The 19,459-nt window shown below is 32.8% G+C and overlaps 1 protein-coding gene across 5 annotated transcripts in view; it reads left to right on the top strand.

The window, feature by feature from the left end:
• Nucleotides 1-19,459, top strand: part of LOC117231150 (protein RUFY3-like) — a 29,068-nt gene extending 9,609 nt beyond the window's left edge. For 2 of the 5 annotated variants that reach the window (XM_033489295.1, XM_033489285.1), the window contains 3 exons: nucleotides 2,036-2,252; nucleotides 3,432-3,683; nucleotides 19,254-19,459. In XM_033489295.1, the coding sequence (XP_033345186.1) occupies nucleotides 2,036-2,252; nucleotides 3,432-3,683; nucleotides 19,254-19,394 (610 nt within the window). In that variant the 3' untranslated portion in view covers nucleotides 19,395-19,459. Of the gene's footprint in view, nucleotides 1-2,035; nucleotides 2,253-3,431; nucleotides 3,684-6,001; nucleotides 6,201-19,253 lie in introns of those variants that run through there. The other 3 variants (XM_033489303.1, XM_033489320.1, XM_033489312.1) reach the window with 2 other exon arrangements.

Here is a 19,459-nt window from a genome sequence, read left to right as displayed (position 1 = left end):
CATTATAGATACAGATTCGATTTATCGTTAATGGAGATGTTGGCAAACCTTCATTTAACGGCTACTCGATCTAAGATTATTAGGTCTATACATATATAATATAATATAAATATTAATGTTATAGCGACAAATTCATGTTTCCCGTACTAATTGGTAGATTTATACCTCGAGTTGAGTAAACGAATCGCTGAATTAATATCGATTGCTAATCAGGGCAATAACATGTAAATGTGTTGCCCTTTTAAATCTATTGCCTTGCTCGTGCGTGAGAAGTACACTCTTTTTTCTTGTTAATTGCTCGTCAATTATTATATTAGATTGATGGTATCTGGTCAATTAGAATTATAAATTATAAATGATACCTCAGTATTTCAGGAACTGACTTGCGATCATTTTTATCGTCGTTTTTTCTTTTCTTTATTCCACTTACTTTTTCTGTTTGCTTTTATATCAATCAAATTGTTTCTTACGATCGTATATATTCTTCGTCGTTATATATATATATAAATACACCTACACTCACAGACACGCATATACACACCGTTTGTGTCGTTCACGTTTATCGAAAGACTCACGAAACAAACGTGCCATACATATATATATAATATCTTTATATAAATATAATTATGTATAAGCAATCGAGCAATGGTCTTTATAATGCACCTAGACACTTGTGTGCTTGTATATCAATGCAGCGGAAATAAATTCATGACAGAAGATAGTTTGCATTTAATTACCCTCAGATCATCATCGTTTAGACGTAAGATGAGACTTTTCGTTCGAATAATTTCTGTAGTATAGCCTTCATAATAATAATAATAAAAAAAGGAAAGTTATGCATAGCTTTCGAGTTCTTTTTCGTTCCGTTATTTAAATTTCTTGTAATTTCTCTACGTCATGATTAATTATAATTTTTCGTGGAAATGATGAATTTATATTGAAGCGAAAGGTAAGTTGAGCTTTTGCACCGTTAAAGATTGGATTACGAACTCGAGGAAAAATAGATGAGTATGGAGATCCGACATTTTGCTGAATTCGCTCGGGGATTATAATATAAAGTCTTTAAAAAAACAACCTGCCTGTTTCTTCGGCTGGATAACGGTATTCGGTCATGAATAATCATGGCGAAAGTTTCAATGAGAACTCCAACTAAGTTACAGATCCTTGCTTTTGTAACTTCCTTTCGTCGAGGAGCTTAGTGTTTCTGTAAACTCGGCCAACGAAACTGCGTACGTCGGTTTCTCGAACGAATTTTGTTTAAATGGACGGCTATATCGGTTATTATAATAATTTATTCGTCTCTCAAAATAATCTCTTGAAATAACAACGGAAAATTCTGACGAAGTTTCGTCGTTATTTTGTTCGAATGTTACTTCGCTGCAATTTAATTAGGTTACTTACATTGTATCTTTATTAAATGATCGCAAGGCAGTGTCTTAAATACGTGTACTTTCAGACAAATCGTAAGACTGAAATTACGAGCGTAATAACTTCTGAGGAATCAAGAAAATTTGTTAGCTCATTCACATTTCAATTTTAATTATAATATCATGGTTGATTCATTATTTCCATATAATGTATTAGATAATTTCATAAATAACGTGTTTTTTTTTCATAAACTTAATAAAAATAAAAAATTATGTAGTGATGTATTTTTTCTCATTTTCTACGATAATTTTCCAGTTTTTTTTTTATCTAATTTCTCTTTTTATAAATTATATTTCTTCCTATTATGACAAATTCCGTTATTTATGAAATGGCCTAATTACATTCTAGTATTAGACTTAAAAAAAAAGAATCTTATCTTAATCTTAATTATCTTTACTAATTTCAACTGAATCAAATTCAACGTCATTTCTCGCTTAAATGCCAATTATCTCCACGATTACTATTTTTTTAAATACTGCAAAAATTATCGAAATTTTGCATACGATTATTCCCATTACAACTTCAGCCGTCGTACGTAGAAAATTGCCGCGTTTGTCGTATAGTATTGTGTTCGATTCTTTGAGTACCAGTGATTTGACTTAATCAGGTGCAAGGAAATGGACGACGTGAAATCAGATGCAGTAGAGAGGGTGAGGATTTTGGGAGCTGAAGCTGCCGAGAGAGAAGCGAGGGCGAACGGGGTCGAGAGGGAATTGCGACTCGAACGCGAATGGAGAACCTCCTTACAGGAAGCATCGATCTCTAGCGCGGAGAAGATCTCTCAATTACATCAGGAGATCGATCAGTTGAGGCGGGTGTCCGAGGTACGTTGCATATCGGCCTCAACTTCGCCATATTCGCGCATACCACCAGCTTCCAAACTGGATGATCAAACTTGAGATGCTATCTTGGTTATATTTGAAAATGCAAATAATTTTCTGCAATATAGTTCTAGTCATTATCGACCATGCGATGGCATTGTTAATTTTTCTTTTGTTTCATTGTGAAATATCATTGTGATGTCGTACGAAAGGATACTGTAATAATTGGTTTGATATTGTTAAAAACAACATTTTTCTTTAATGTTTAATGGTTTACTGAAAGCTTTTACGGAGTAAATGCAATAACGCTGCTAAATTCCCAAGTGTAGCAAAACGACTTTCTTATCTGTTTCTTTTCTCTCTATCTTTTAATAGACTAGTAATAGAGTACACCTACTATTTAAGAGAAGCTATACGAACGTAATATAATAAGATATAGTATTTTATAACGAATTACTTTATATTGCTCTATTTTTAATTTAAAATTAATGTGGAAAATGCGGCCTTGTTTTATACCATTTTGGCAGAAAATTAATTCGCGTTATGTAATTTTCTGCTTCAAAATATTAATTGTATTAAATAGAAATTTTGGAAGTTCTGAATTTAGTACTTTATTTAGTACTGTATTTACTACACTTCTTCATTTTTTACAATATAGAACATCAACAGCAAACATAATTCGCTAGAAAAAGATCTGATCGCAACTAACTTTTTTTTGACGACAAAACAATTTGTTTATCATCTCAATGTCTCGTATGAAATAAAAGGAAAATATCTTAAAAAAGAAAATACCTACAATTCTCACAGTTTGGTTACCCATCTCGATATCCTTTCCAGAACAAAATACTTCCACAATCTCCCAACCCAAACCCCACAGTTTCAATCACCTATTCGTTCCCTCCCACAATACCTTCCTTCAACCTCAAAACACTTTGCCTTCGCCGATCGATTTTTCAAGCAACCGCTTCCTTCTCTCTCCTCCATCTCCCTTCTCCTTCCCTTCATCAATCTTCCGAAACTTCTTCGGCTCTCGCGCAATCGAATCTTCTCACTAATAGTCGACGCAACTCGACTCCGCAATCGGCCCTGTAACAACCGATAACACGGGGATAGGGAAACGAATGGAACGTCTGGGACAAAGTTTCAAGGTGTCGAGGCGTAATTCCAGGCCATGTGTTGCAGAAATACCTGGCGCTGCAGGAGGAACATTACGCGTTGAAGGAGATCTGCACCGAACAGGAACGGACTCTGGAGGAACTTGGGGGACAATTGAGCACGGCGAAATTGGCGGCCGTGGAATTACGCGAGGCCGCTGACAACGCTCACCAGCAGCAGAACCAGCAGCAGCAAGAGGGTGCAGCGACCTGGGCGAACGATCGACTGGTCACCCAATGCAAGAGCTGCAACCGAGAGTTCAACATCACTCGTCGCAAGGTAATCAAACTTTTTAATTGCCCCTACGCCTTCTACCTCGATTCGGCCATCTCTTTCGTTTCTATCTACTCAGTCGTCGTCGTTATCGTCCTTGTCGTCGTCCATTGACGTCGCGCAAGGATTGCTCTACTGAAAGGCCGAGCCCCGAGTTCGCTTAATCGTTCAATTATCCTTGCCACCCTGAAAATTACCGGTTCCACGGTCCAGATTTCTCCACGGGCTCTATCTGCACAGCCTGTTCGAATCACTATGCGCGCGAACATGTTTTCGAACCAAGCTGACACTGTCGAGAGATTTTATTCCTGACGAAGTTACGCCTCTCCTCTCGACCTTTGCTCGTCTAGACGGCTCGAAGATCCGAATCGCGTGCACCAGCCAAGGAGAACTTTGATGCATGACAGTTCTGTTATTAGAGATAACACGGTGTATCGGGCTGTGTTACGGCTTGCAATTACAAGCGGCCCCGATCCTCGTTTGTTGGTAGTCCGTGCCCAGTCCTTCCTTCCTTCCTGCCTTCCACGACCTACGGGTAATTGAAGAGATTTCGGAGTGGATTTTTGATTAGATTTTATCTGCATCCAGAGAGTGGTATATAGATAATTCAAGGCTCAAGGAGTTTGTATATTTATATACTTCTTGGGTGTTTGTAGTGTCTTTTAGCGCAAGAGATACCAATTCCAGTAATTTTTCATGGAAATTTTATACATCGACAACAATGTATTTTTTTGATTTTAAATAATTGTTTGTAAAATATACGGATAAAGATGTTTTCTTTTATCATGACTTCTTTGGTACTAGTATTGTATTTTAGCCATCCATAGATTGAATGTTAAATATTAGTTGATCGAAAATTTTGGGAAACCAAATTTCGTCACTACAACACAGTGCATTTTATGTGATTGGAATCTATGTTTTTAAAATGAAGGTTTTTCATTCTATTGTATTTTTTATTTGTATTGTATTCCTCTTTTATACGTTGTTACATTTGCAATGCTCAACTCTTTTTACAAGTCGATTCAAATTTTAAAGGTTGTCCTTAAATAGTTAATGAGATATTTTACACTTACAATATGAAATATGCTTTTGTCTAGTCTTATTATAATAATAATGTCTTGATTTCTTCCAAAAAAATATCTATCCTCTTTAAACCTGTTTTAATTTCCTATCATATTTTCGGGTTACTTACAAATTCCATTAGCAATGCTTGCCTTTATAATGAGAAAATTCAGCTATACGACTGTTGATATTTTCTATTCACAGATAATTTTTTATTAAGTGGATTTTAAAGCAGGAAATGAATCCAATGTTGTGCGGCACGAGGGGCGTATTAAAGATGCCAAAGTTGTTCAGAATTCTCTCTTATTCGGATATTTTAACGGAAACCGGAAAAGTGCTTTTATCGTGTAATTTAAATTTAATTGAATTTACTGCATGTTATTGGATCAGTTTTAATACAAAATACAATATCGCCATTTAAATTTTCAACACATTTGTGAATTTTAATGCATATGTATCTTGGAATTTCAAATAGAAAAAAGATCGTTTTCTTTAAATATTCGACTAAATTATCGATTTAATCATTCATAAGCAATAAGATGTTCAATTTATCCCATTATGTTTAGTGTTTAGTTGTGCGTAGAAAAAATATTTCCACCATTAGAAAACTATTCTTGCTTTACATTGGGGAAACCTTATATTGGGAATTTTCAATTGAAAATGAAGATTTTTCTTTCTAAAAGGGAACAATTAGTTCTTTCAAACAAACTTTCATATTTTAAAAAAGAAAACCAATTGTTAATTATTATCTATTAACTACGCGTTGATTTGACATGTAAGTGTTAATTTTTGATCAAATTTGCGTTATATCTGCAATTTTCTAGGATTTAGCAAGAAAAACAAATTACTCGATAAATCAGTATAACATAATATTTTATTCTCTTTATTTCTCATAATATTCTCTTATAGCACCATTAGTAATTTTCTAACTGTTGCAAAATTAAACTACGGCTTTAAAAAGATTCCTTTTACAATAGAAAATATATTTCTGTTTTGTCTTTTTTAAGCTTTTTTGAGCGGAAAAGTTACGCTTAGCGTAGTAGTATGTTTTTTTTTCATAAGACACCCTATATACACACTTCCTCGAAAAGTAAATATTCAGTAACAGGACCTTACTCAAGCAAAGAACGATCAATCGAGAATACAGTGTCGACGCGGCGCGAAGAAAAATAACTGGATTTTTGCCTTCATTTTGTTCTTATTTTTTCGCAGTCGAATCACGTAGAAGCACGACATATTTAAAGTATTCCGCCCGCGACCAGATTGTTTCAGATTGTTGAGCTGCTCAGTTGCGTGCATTGATAAGGAAAACTGGCTGAGAGAGATCGGCATTCGTGCATTCGTCATACGAAATATATTTCTATGGCTAGAATTTATGCACGGTCCGACCTTATCGAAATTTCGTGAACGTGCACCGGACGTCACGTTAATGGCGTTGTTACCCTTCGCCCTCATAAACGCAAGCGAAGAAGAGTTTGAGTCGTTAAAAGAATAAAGATTCCTCTAATTCCGTCCAATTCTAAGGAAGTTGCTTTGTAAGTAGAAAACAGATTTTTATTTAAAAATGTTCGATCAGCTTTGATAATCATTCGAACGTTTTCAAAAGGAATTGGAAAAGACAAGCGTGTCTCTGGTGAGATGAGATGACAGCTGTTGATTATGAAACGCGTTCATTTTCATTTTAAAGAAACATTTCTATTTGGAGATAATGGTTGATTTTAAAAATAACATCTGTAAGTTCTTTAATTTGAACGATTAGATGAATCTTCGGTAATTTTTTGTTCGTTCTTGATTTTACACAGATTCTTTTCGGGAAATAGTTTCTATAAAGTAAGTTCTCACTACTTTCTGTAAATGTCTCATTTGCCACATTAAAATTAAATGATGTTCTATGCTCCTTTCTTCTACATAACTGTTTGCATTGATTTCGTGATAATATATTATTTAGTAATTTATCGCGTCACCTGCTTATTTATTAACTAATCTTTAATAAAAATTATCTTGTACAATCACAATTATTACAAATGAGCATTTCTGCATTAATGTTGATGCAGCGTATCCTATTACCGATTGGGAGAAACGTCATATTAATATTAATTTTATCGTCAGTAATATGTTAAAGAATACACGAAACTGTGCGAGTTAAATGATCACAACAAATATTTATTACCTTGTTCCATTTGGAATACTCAAAAGAATTACGTGGGATGTTCGTTGGTAACGCTTATAGCACGATCGTAAAAGAGGCTATTTTTGGGTAGGATTCTTAATCCTTTTAAGGAAAAGGAGCAATAAACAGTACACTTTTTAGAATTCTAGTTTATTTCGCACTCAAATAGCTTGAGACGTGTTATAAATTGAGGATTTCCTGAAGAGATAAATTTAAGGTAATTGGAAAACAGATGTAAGTTGATACAAGTTGCCCACGATGTAAATTGATACGAAAAGCCGAATATCTCTCGTAAGTTCAGGCAGCTTTCCACCCATACCAGAAAAAGGCGTATCAAGGGCGCGTGGAAGGGAGGGAGCGAGACTAAGATCAGATGCGGATCAACCATCATTCAGCAAGGATCGAGTCATTCCGTTGCAAACAAAACCCTTACAAAATTGTTAAATCTTACTTCTGTCAAATATACATCGAACTATTCATTGCTATTAACTTGCGAGCGCATTCAGTATGCGATAAGAACAATTAAATATTCACTCGTTGTTAATTCTGTGTGTGAAGTGAACAACCACAGAAAGCCTCTTTCAACGTACACAATTACTTTGTCTATGATCCAACAGCGTATTATCATCGTTAATAACTTTTGAATAGCGTAATAAAGTATTCTTTCTTTAGTATTGGTGAACAAATTTTCAACATTACTTCGCTGTTACCTTGTATGTAGTACATCGTCACTTCGTTGTAATCTTTACGTTCACGCACGTTATAGTGTATCTTATATTTTCCAAACAACGTAGTACGATTCTACTTTTACACGTTTCCATTGTTTTCTAATTTTGCATGTTTTAATAAATATTACATTATGCATTTAATTTTCAAATGCAATAAAGTTTATACAAACCTTATCTTATTCCGAACTACTTTGCTCGATAATCTTTGCATAGCAGCTTATAGTATGTATCTGAAGCTTTTTTATTCTTAAATAAAAGGTACACAAGCTTAAGAACGGTAGAGAAAAAACGGAATTCCTGCTAAGAAAGATGCTTCTTTACATCTTGGAGATAAGCTGGATGAGTCTTGTATACAGGATGATTCTAAAGACTTGGCTGCAAACACAATCTAACTCCAGATAGAGAAAATATTCAGAAGGAAATGTTAAATACCTATGATGATGATGAGCTAAATTTACATCGCGAACAAATCTATTGTTATCTGAAACAATAAAGTTAGGTAATGAGTATATATTAAAATCAAGCGATTCTTTCTGTATACAGAATGTAAAAATTTTCATTCTATATTTTCGACTTCTTTTTTCGCGTAGAATCACCCCCTTTCCGCTTGAACCAGCAGTTACCAACCACCCTGTATACATAAGACGTTTATTTCCAAAATTCATGCAGAAAGTCTCATCAAAAGTGTACATTGGATTTGAGCTTTCTGGTGTTTCACGATTCCTTGCTTTTGTCGTTACAATAATATACATTAAATATCGCAATTAAATATCGTTAGAAACATTCTCTTAACATTTTAACAATAAATTAGTAGTAATTTAAAATGAGGACTAAACCTAAAATCAGAAATTTTCAACACATTTTCATCAAAGATGTTTTCATGCTTCCTCAATCGAAAGAACACCGTATTTATTGTACAAATAATACAAAGAATTACTCCAAATTTAAGAATACATCACACAACTTTAGCAAAATCAAAAGTTTCTATTCCATAGATAATCATAGATAATAAACAATGTCACATTACGATTCACCAAAAACTCCACGTTCACCTCCGCTTACAGTGCAATCACATTACTGCACTATCACTCGTGTCTCTACATACACACACATATACACGCGAGAATACAATCTAGCGTGTTCAATGCATGTACGTTCGGCATGCATATTCAGCGCTTTGGCGTCCCGATAGAGACGTTGCTTGGTCCGTGAAGCACGTTTAGACCATGCTTTCCTCCGCCTCTTTTCTTTTTTCTTCTTTTCGCTCCCTCGTTCGTTGTCTGGCGCAGCTCCGTAGAAGACACGGGACATTACGAAGGGGATAGCTCACGGGAACCGGTTGGTAAGTTATTGCATAATAACAAGCCAGACTTGGTATATCTTTGTTACTCATTTTTCGCGCCGACCGAGTATTACCATACTGTTTAATATAGAATAGGCCAGCCGACCGCGTTGCCGCGGTTGGCCACCGATGATTTGAACCTTCCGCATGGCTTTCGAAAGACGGCTTCCTGGGAAAACCGAAGCGAAAGAAGGCTTATGTATTTCGTATATGCAAACTCGTGCAACGATAACGTTTTGTAAAATTGTTGTTAACCTATTAAGGACGTAAAGAACGCAGACGCAACATTTCATTTGCAATTTCTTTTCAGTCCATTTGAATTATTGAATTCTGTTTTCTTTTTTTTTTTTTTAATATTGTAGCGATGAAGGGGGTTTGGCTAATATTTATAAAGTTTGAAGAGATTGAAATATTTATAAGACTATGATTTTTTTTAGAAACAATAGTACGTTTACGCAACTTTTATGGATTATTTTTCTATTCAATGCTTAATGGATTAGCAGAATTGTTGCTCTTCTGTGAAGCTGTTGTATTACCCTGGTTTGTCAAGTTATTGTTTGTGAGTTGCATTCAATATTCTTTTCCTCTCGTTAATAAAAAAAAGAAAAAAACATCTACATGGAGATTCAAACAAGCTTTATTAATTTCTTTTACGTATATTTTGTTACTGGTTTCCAACAAATTTCTCTATACGTTTGATATTCCTGAATGGAATATTTTTACGTTTAATCGTTCAGTCTAATATAATCGATCGTGTATCTATCGTCGATGCACATGCGTTGCAGCAAGCAGATGTTAGAATGCATAAATTGCAAATTGGAATAAGGGGCTAGCATCGTTTGCAAGACCAAAATGGCGACATATCTTTGCATTATCGATGATATCGATTCGAGCACAGATGCTAATAATTGGAACACCTCGAACTTCTTATATAGATTTCGTAACATAATTGAAGGAATGACGATTTTTATTTATACGAATATTTTTAGAAATAGACGTATTAAATTACCTATCCTTAATCTTGTCTTATCTTGAAAGCAGGTCGTTCTATTCCTGTATGTTTAGTACAGCGGATATATCATTTTCTGATAGAATATTTAAAACACCGAAGTAATTTAAAATAAATTTGGGAATATTGGCGTCGTAATATTAATTAGATATGCGAAAATTTATAATGTCTCTAATTTGAATATATCGAATCTTTTTTCAATTGTACTAGTTTCATAAAAAATGTTTTTGGACCTATCACTTAATTTGATTATAATTAAATTAATTAAATTGAAGTTTCGTGAAGAAAGATTACAAATCTTTTACCTAGAGTAAATATCATTTTGTTTATGAAAATAGTTGCGGGATATATTTCTGGATCAAACAAATTATTATAAAGTGTTTCCAGAAAAATCATTTTAGAGATAACGATTTTATTTGTTTTAAAATTAAATGAAATACGTGGAATGACCATTTGATATGTTATAAATATTTCTTGAACGATTGTCCTCCTTTCATTATAAATGGAATAAAGTATTAATTTTTTTCCATTTACAGATAACTCACGTCAAATTGATTACACGTACTAGAAATACTCATTTTCTATTCTGCATTATTATTTGTTTTCTTTCCAATTAATTATAAAACACGAAAGATAATAAAGAAATAAGGAACTTATTTGTAATAGATAACTGAATTTCCTTTTAAGCTCGCGGGAAACTTTTTTTTATATAGTATAATATCAATAATAAATACACGTCTGTTATAAAGAAGACATAACATGTAAGATCAGATTTATCACAAATCAAACATATCTGCCGCTTGCATACTTGATAATCTCTTGATAAACGTTATTGCAACGTCAAAGAGTTGGTTAATAATCCTTGTTTCGGGACGCATTTAAACAAATAAAATAATTTCAGAATATACACAAGTATAACAAACTAAAATGAATTCCGGAATAAAACAAATTTTCTAGAACGTGAATTGCGTGTCATTTCCCCGAATCGCAAATACATAACTATACAGATATTAATCGTAATTGAGCAACATAAATCTTCTCTCTTAAATTTGGAATTCAGATAATCCACCGAGAAATTATAGCGGCGCCGGTGATGATTATTAAGATTTAACATAAACTTCGTAACGAACGCTCATTTCCTGTTTCTCGATGCACGAATATCTCTGTTTCCGTACTGGAAAACAGTTGGAAGCAATAAGATACGCCCAATTAGGTTAACGATCCTCCACAGGAAAAAATCGTTGGTTCGTTCACGCGATCGCATGGCAAATGACCGAGATGGGTTTCGTGGTGCGAAGTCGAAACAACCAGATGGTGGTGGGTTGTTTTCATCGTTTATCAGTTCGCATTGCAGCTTCCCCTTCTACCTGTTCGCCTCCCCGGAATCTACTGTTTCAATAACACAAAGCTGATTAACCGTATCGAGTGACGGCCTCATGTTTGATCCGAGTGCTAAACTACAAATATGACAAATTGATCCCATTAAGATATGGTCGAGATGTTGAATATACAGAAAGGTGACGTTCCTGATAATCCCATCTTGTACAGTTGGATTAATGTTATTTTAGTAGAGTTAATAATGTTGTTTATGCGGTTTCACATTCATATCAACATAATTAAAGCAATATAAGGCAATATAAAGTATCATAAAAATATAAAAAAAATAAAGTATAATCGTTTATTAAATGTTGCAACGATTATTTCCTTCTGGATATTCTAATTTAAACTGAAATTCAAGTAATAGGGGTTCGCCAATTTTGTCCACTATCTACAATATTATCTTTCGTTCCCGTCATATAAGAACTCGCATTTGTATAAATGAATTGAATCGACAGAATTTCAATTAATCATTAAAAATTAAATTTCATTAATAATTGATAATATCTCAATGGTAATCTACTGTCTGATATTATACAGCTAAATCTACTGATCCTCTAATTTTTCTGAGCAACGTATCATACATCAACGTGATCAAATCTTGTAGAATTAAGCTGATATTATTAACGATATTTACAAGTCACAAGTTATAACTCACTATTAGTATTGTAAATAAAAGTTTATAAATAAACATTCTATAATAAAAATATCTTTCGTTCAAGGATAAATGATAGAGTTGTAAGTAATGTTACCATGTCCTAAATATTAGAAGAAACTACTCAAAGTGCTTATGATCAGGCAACTTTGTATCAAAATTGTGGTGATCCTTCTAAATTTGCCACCTCTGGGATTCACACCAACAGAGTATTCTCCCGAGTCCTCGTCTAATCATCCCGCTCGTGCAAATACGATCTTTGACCTGACCTCCCTGTGTCTGAGCCACAAGCCTGATGATGCCACTAGTACAGTCCAAAATGTATCTTTCTCCCTGCTTTCCTTTTTCCTTCCTTCTCTCTTTTCCTTTCTATTTTATGTATCGTTACACAGAGTTAGTCTATGACCGTGGAAAGAAATTTTATTTTTAACGATTTGTTAAATTAATTTATTGATGAAATTTATAACTGGAACGTAATAGCTAAAATCAAAAAGTGTTTTTTAATCTTCAGACAACAACATTTTCGGGTCTATTCTTGCAATTACGAACAGAAATATAGTTTAAAATTAATATCTGTAGAAATATTAATAACAAAAAAATGAAACAAAAAATCGAAACTAAGTAAAATCACATAACATCTCAAGAACGTAATATTATATCGAATTTTAAAATCGCTTGTCCATAAAAGGTGGAAAATATCATTTATCATGTTTTCCATTATATTTCTTGATCGTAAACAATTATGAAAATATTATGCAATAATTAATACTAAATATATTCTTACATATGCATTTCATTTGTCACCAACATTTTATTTCGATTTTAAAACGCCAATCTTATATCTTAATCCGTACGTCAGAGAAGTGAGTTATATGTATTTCTTATTACATGATCTTATCTTAGAATTACATACATGGATATACATATGAGCATATATGTAGAATAATCTTATTGCAATTCTGAATTATTTCAGGGAATGTTGACTGTTCTCTCGATGAAAGACATTCTTCGCTTAATGTTTATTGGTTTGATATCGAACTACGGATTTACACAAACTACATAAATTACAATTACTTCCTTACAATGTCTAAATAGGCACCACAATAACTAAACAAAAACTTAATGCTCATTTAATATCGCTAATTCCAAATTATCAAAACCAAAAGGTAGAGAAAGCTCCGTGATAGATCATTTCACGATATCTTTCACATTCGATCTGCAAGCTGATTTATTCCTGCTGGAAAGTATCTATAAGTAGGTATCTATCGCGAAGGAGATCAGATGAACTGGAGGCAGGTCCATAGTCGACGAAAGTCGTGCTCTGACCAATCTAGGTTCGTAGGTTTCTCTCGTAAGTCATATTGATGGGACGGTTCAATAATTAACTTGGTCTGGAAATCGGTTATCGGGGTGATATTATTCGGCCTCTTAGTTCCTCGGTAATAACTGGCAACCAACGTTGAACGAACGAATACCGGACCACCATCTTACTTAAGGGATTCAATTTAGATGTAAAATTTAGAGTGGTGGTCGCGCCAGATCCCGCCGCCTCGGCTCTCTTTTTCCTTTTCAGACGACGAATTCCGCATTATTATAATAGACCGTTGGTAATGGCTTGAAAATAAAGACCACCGAGGTAATGGAGAAGCCGGATAGCAAGAGGAGAAGCATCACCTAGACCTGAACGTACATAGACGTCATAAACTTCCTTTCCTCGTTTCTCCTTCGATCCCTTTTTATCCTTACCATTTGCAAATCTTCCACTGTTTCTTATTCTTACTCCTCGATGCGTACTTGATGACGTTCGTTTTCATGCTCCGCTAAGAAATGAAATTTACGAGCGAGAAAGTTACGTTTGTTACTTCCCTGGATTTCGTACTCGTCGCTTACCTCGTATCGGGAAATTCCTCGTTTCGAGTTATGAGGCTTTAAATTTGTGGATACTGGCTGGAGTAGAAATTATGCTGCGGAGGAAATAATTATTGAACAAAATTGACGTTTAATAATTTATGTACATAAATTCTTTTCTTTTTACAGACCGCAATTAGAGAAGTGGAATTTAAATGACTGGATGTAGACATTGATATAATAGAATGATCTCAAAAATATTTTTAAGTATTTTTTATATTGTTGAAGAGTATACATTTTTTTTATGTGTAAATATATCTACATACATAAAAGTCATATGGTTTTCCCATATTTAAAACGCATAAACACAGACACACGTATTTTAATGAAGTGTAATTGTTTAAAGTGAAAATGCCATTAAAATTGTATTGGTTTTGTAAGATTAGCGATATAAATATGATAATATAAATTAAATACTATTTTTTAATTTTCTTATTGGTAACTTGATATTTCAAACTATGAACATTTATATTTTAATATCACTTAATATTTTAATATCTAGTCCGATACTGGTTTAATATTTCATATATTATTTCTTATCTTTTATTCGAACTCTTTAAATAAATTTTATTCCATTGTTTCGTACGTTTTAAATATTACTTTCTAGCCAAAGTTTGCAGATTGTACCTGATCAGTATTCAGATATAGAAGGAGCTTTAAATACATTTGATACCGTAATTATTCTCAGAAGTTTGTGAATGATAATTCAGTAATAACAATGATAGAAGATTTAGTAACTGATCATCATTACCACCAATACGTAATATTAACAATTATTATATGGATATTATTCGCTATTCTGCATATTATTACACGAGAGAGAAACAAACGAATTTCGATGCTTTGAATTGTAATTTTCTGTTTGCCACTAACATTATAATGATGTATCAATATACATAGCTGTAATTAGTTGAAAGTGTCTGATGCCGGAAAATATCAGTATTTACAAATTTTTTACAAATAACAAATGAAATAGATTTCTTGCCAAGAAATGCATGAACATTTCTTTCCCAAACAAATTTAGTACGACAGACAAATTATAAATAAGAAAATTGGACATAACGAAGAATTTTAAATTAATATAATTAAAGTTAGATATAAATTAATTAGTTACATTGGCAAATTTCAAATTGTTTGAAATCATAATCTAATATGAAATATGTTTCATTTTATATAAATTTTCTTATCAATTAAATTTATCTACAGAAAGTTATAACTTTTAAAGGAAATGTAGTACAATATCGTTTCCATAAATTTGGATTATCTAAAATCATGTGCGATTATACAAAAATTTTATAGAAAAAGGCAAGGACGTTATACAAATATCTCAAATAAAAACAAGAAAATTTCCATCCCTATTCAATGCACTATTTTACCTCAATCGCTTCTTCATTTAAAAATACGTAGCATATATACTATAATATAATATAACGTAATGAGATTTTTCTTCCTATTCCGTTCAACATTATTGTGAACGCAACATGTACAGACTAGCAGGGTAGAAATAGAAGAAAATGATATTTTACAAGATTAAACGTACTTTTCCCTGAAATTGACGCAGGAACAATAGGGTTCCTAGTACATCGGGCGAAAAAAACTCTGTTGTTCGTGTGCCAGCTTCAGGTGCAAGCCTGTGAACTTTTTTCGACTTTCACGGAACGTAATCCGCAACTGCGAACCGTGTTGTATGGCTCTTTGGCTTCGACCATGCAGACCACGTTGAAAATTTTTTCAACAATCTGCTTTGTTGCCATCCGAAGGAAATATAGTTCTAGGTAGATTATGGATCCTTGTAATAATGATCGTTCCTTTAATGCCTAATTTTGGTCGTGATTGCATCGTTGTTAAAGATTCAAAACGATCCATTTTTTTTTAAGATTCATCGACTGAATTTTGGGACACGATTCGAGATTGAACTCATTTGGCTTGATGGATCACGATGTAGATTATCATACGTTCGCTTGACCCACGCCGTTCGTTTGTATAATATATGTATGTGAAAATGTTTGATCGTGGCACCGCACCGTGATGAGTAGCAAAAATGTGATTAAATCGTGTAATTTTATTTTCGTCGAGTTTCGAAATTTTCGATTCAACTGGGTTCTTGCGTCGCCATTAATTTTCGTTATTGCTTCATGAAAGCACCAATATATTTATTATTTATACGTTAGAGATAATGGAATTAAAAATTGATTTTTTTTTGCGATATATATGAGAGTGAATGAAATGTAATGTTTTTGATCCTTAAATCATCAATGGTTGATAATACTGATACGATGTAAATTCTGCAAATTAATGACTAAAAGCTTCTTAATATTTTACAAAATCTTATTAGCAACGGTGAAAATGTGTATAAAATTATATTCGACTAAATTCGTGTACCATATATATTTCCATGGAAATATAGAAGATTATTTTAACAGCTAAAACATTCTATCTACCATTTCGAAATTGTAGAAAATTTATTACGTTTATTATTTTCTTTTGCACCATCTTTGTTCCTATTCCTTCAATTCAAAATATTAATATAACAGCCTCTATAATATAACTTCATTTGAAAGATAAAAAACACGGGGAACTTCAAATATTTCAGCATACATACCTTGAAAATGAAGGAAATGCTAGATAGGACATTTTAACTGAAGAAAACAGAACAATTAAAGGAGAAAAATTGATGAATAGGAGAAACGGACTAAATAAAGCTACCTTCTCTTTTGTGCGAATTATAAATTCGAAATCATTATTTATTAGCAAATTTGTTTGATTTTCGAAACAACTCGTGGGAACGATAAAACAGGCAACCTGATTTATCAATAGCGAATTATAAAAGAACTGCTGCTCGAGATTTTTATTCCTTCGCGAGCGAGCAAACAAATTTATCGCAACGAGGAATTGGATAGTAAACGAGGAACACGGGGAGAACGTACCGTGTATTAATTGGACCAAACGAATTATTCATAATTTGAAACACTGTTGTCTGTTTCATATTAAGCAATTAATGCACAGTTCTGATTCTCAACTACCTTTGCGTGCCAGATGTTCTACTTTAGTAATTACGTACAATTAGAGAATTACTATCGGTTGCAAGAATTTCCTGGACGTTGAATTTCTCCGTTTTTATTTCTATACCTCTCCGACGTTCCTGAATATATACTCTGATTGACAGAATATTCATATTCCTCCGACGTACAACTTCGTACGTTTTAGTTAATTAATATTTTTACTGAAAAAGATTTCATTTAAATGTCAAATGAAATGTTACGCTTCGCGATAAAAAATTACACGGATTTCTTTTTTATTTTCACAGTCATACAATTGGAGGTATAAGTTCTCAGTTTACCACGATGTTATGTGATTTTCACACGACTGGTTGCTCATCAAATTACATATTGTAATATTGGGCAACTTGATCCAATAACTTGATTCAATGAACATCGAGATTGTAATGAATGGTTGTACTGAATGTCTAATGAACTGGAATATTGAATGATATTCAAAGACCATAAACCAAATGTGGTTGTTAAGAACATAGCATGAAAAACAGTATAAATCTACGAAACATTTTTCCAAACAATGGCATACATTTCTGCTCACAAGTGTTACGTGTCTCCTATTTTTAATAAAAATGGATTAACGTTTGGTGCAGATTATGAATTTTATATTTTATACATTTCTTCATAAAATTATTAATATACGTATAATTATTATTATACGTATGTTATACTTATATAAGTTATAATTATCGCCTAAATATAACTATAAACTATGTATTATAACATAGTTCATTCATGATTCCTTTCAATCTTGGTGCAAATATAATTACTGTTTTAAGGCTCTTGGGCAGAAGTGTAAGTCTAGGGAATGATACACAAAATCGATATTATACCATAGGACTAAATTTTGTTATGATCTTCCAAATCATAATGTGAGTGTATATAGAAAAGTGTTTTAATACTTGAAATTTTTAATGAACTTTTCTTTAATTATAATATAAGTAGATCTAATTATTTTCTGTTAGATGGTAATCGGAGAGAGAAATTTGAGCTAGATTTTTCTATCGAAGCTTTATCCACGGTTTTCATAAATTAAGGGTCTTTTCATTCATTCTATTTTTCTTCTGAACTCCTGAATTTGTTTATTGGAAATAAGAAAAGATCTGCCTGATAATGATCGTTTTCGTGGTCTTAAATCTTTTAACTAAATGTAATTGGAGCTGAACAGGATAATTTATTTATTTCATTTTTAATACAGCGCTTCATATCCATCAAAAGTCAGGATGTAGTACGTATTTATGATCACGGGAATTAAAGTAGATCCAACGAAAATTAAACATTAAATGGCATTTATTAAAATTAAATTAATATTTGTTACAGTCAAAAATCAAGACCAAGAGAGAGTGAAGTATTATCAAGTTTAAGTGGATATCGTTGATATCGACTACTGAGGTCGCCGAAACGAGATTCAGGCATTTAATTTAATGAAATAAGCTGAAGCATAAATTGCAATATCGTCGAATACGATTAAACAGGGGACAGACATTAGGTGGCAATAATGTATTTTGAAACTAGTAACCATGCAGAATTTCAAATAAGATCTAGGTCAATTTTGTCTCAAGTCAGTTTCAGGACTCGAACCTCATTTCTACTTTCATCTTAGCAAAATTTCTGTCTGATCACGATTTCCTAAAATTGAACTGATTCAAAAACTAATAAGAAAGTTTCGTTTTATCGGGAAAGAGGAAGTTTGAAATAGACCAAACTGGCTGTGGAACGAATTGTTTATTCTTGCAAAGTTCGACCATCTTGCTTTGAAATATATAACGTATAATAATAATCGATTAATCATAGATCATGACCATTTTAGGTATTTCAATGTGCCATATGTGTAAACAAATAATTTCCATTTTTACATTGCATAAAACTAAAACTTCACATATATATTGCGTGTTTCATATAAATTATTATGAAAGTCTTTCTTTTCAATTTCGTGATTTTTAATTTATATTACTTACTAATATTAATAACTAATACCTAATATTAATTCAATTCTGCAAAATCAAAATAGCCAAAAAAAAAATATTTCTTTGTAACACATGTTATCAAGAAATACCAATTTTACTTAATAATGATTATTATTAACGTAACAAGAATATTTAATTCGTAACTATCTCCATAAATAAATTATCTCTATACACACCAAGCATCTGAAAGTTTGCAAACTGTCACTCTATATCTTCATCGATTTTATCACTAAAAAGTTTGGAAGGCAACCTTCTCTCTTTGCTATTCTCTCATCACTAATTCGAATTAATTGTGTCTGTTGCAGCACCATTGTCGAAACTGCGGCAAAATCTTTTGTCATGCCTGTAGCGACAACACCACAGCCCTGCCGAGTTCGACGAAACCTGTTCGCGTTTGTGACGAATGTTACGTGTTTCTGGTCGGCCGTTACTCGGATGCACGCTAACAGTAACATCGTGTGACTGGTTGTCCATCGGTCAGGCAACACGAACTGTTCGTTCAAGGTAGCCA

Source organism: Bombus vosnesenskii, unplaced genomic scaffold (genome assembly GCF_011952255.1).
Source record: "Bombus vosnesenskii isolate JDL3184/JDL3185 unplaced genomic scaffold, Bvos_JDL3184-5_v1.1 scf7180000013263, whole genome shotgun sequence".
Lineage (NCBI taxonomy): Eukaryota > Metazoa > Arthropoda > Insecta > Hymenoptera > Apidae > Bombus > Bombus vosnesenskii.
This window is presented reverse-complemented; position numbering and strand designations above follow the sequence as displayed.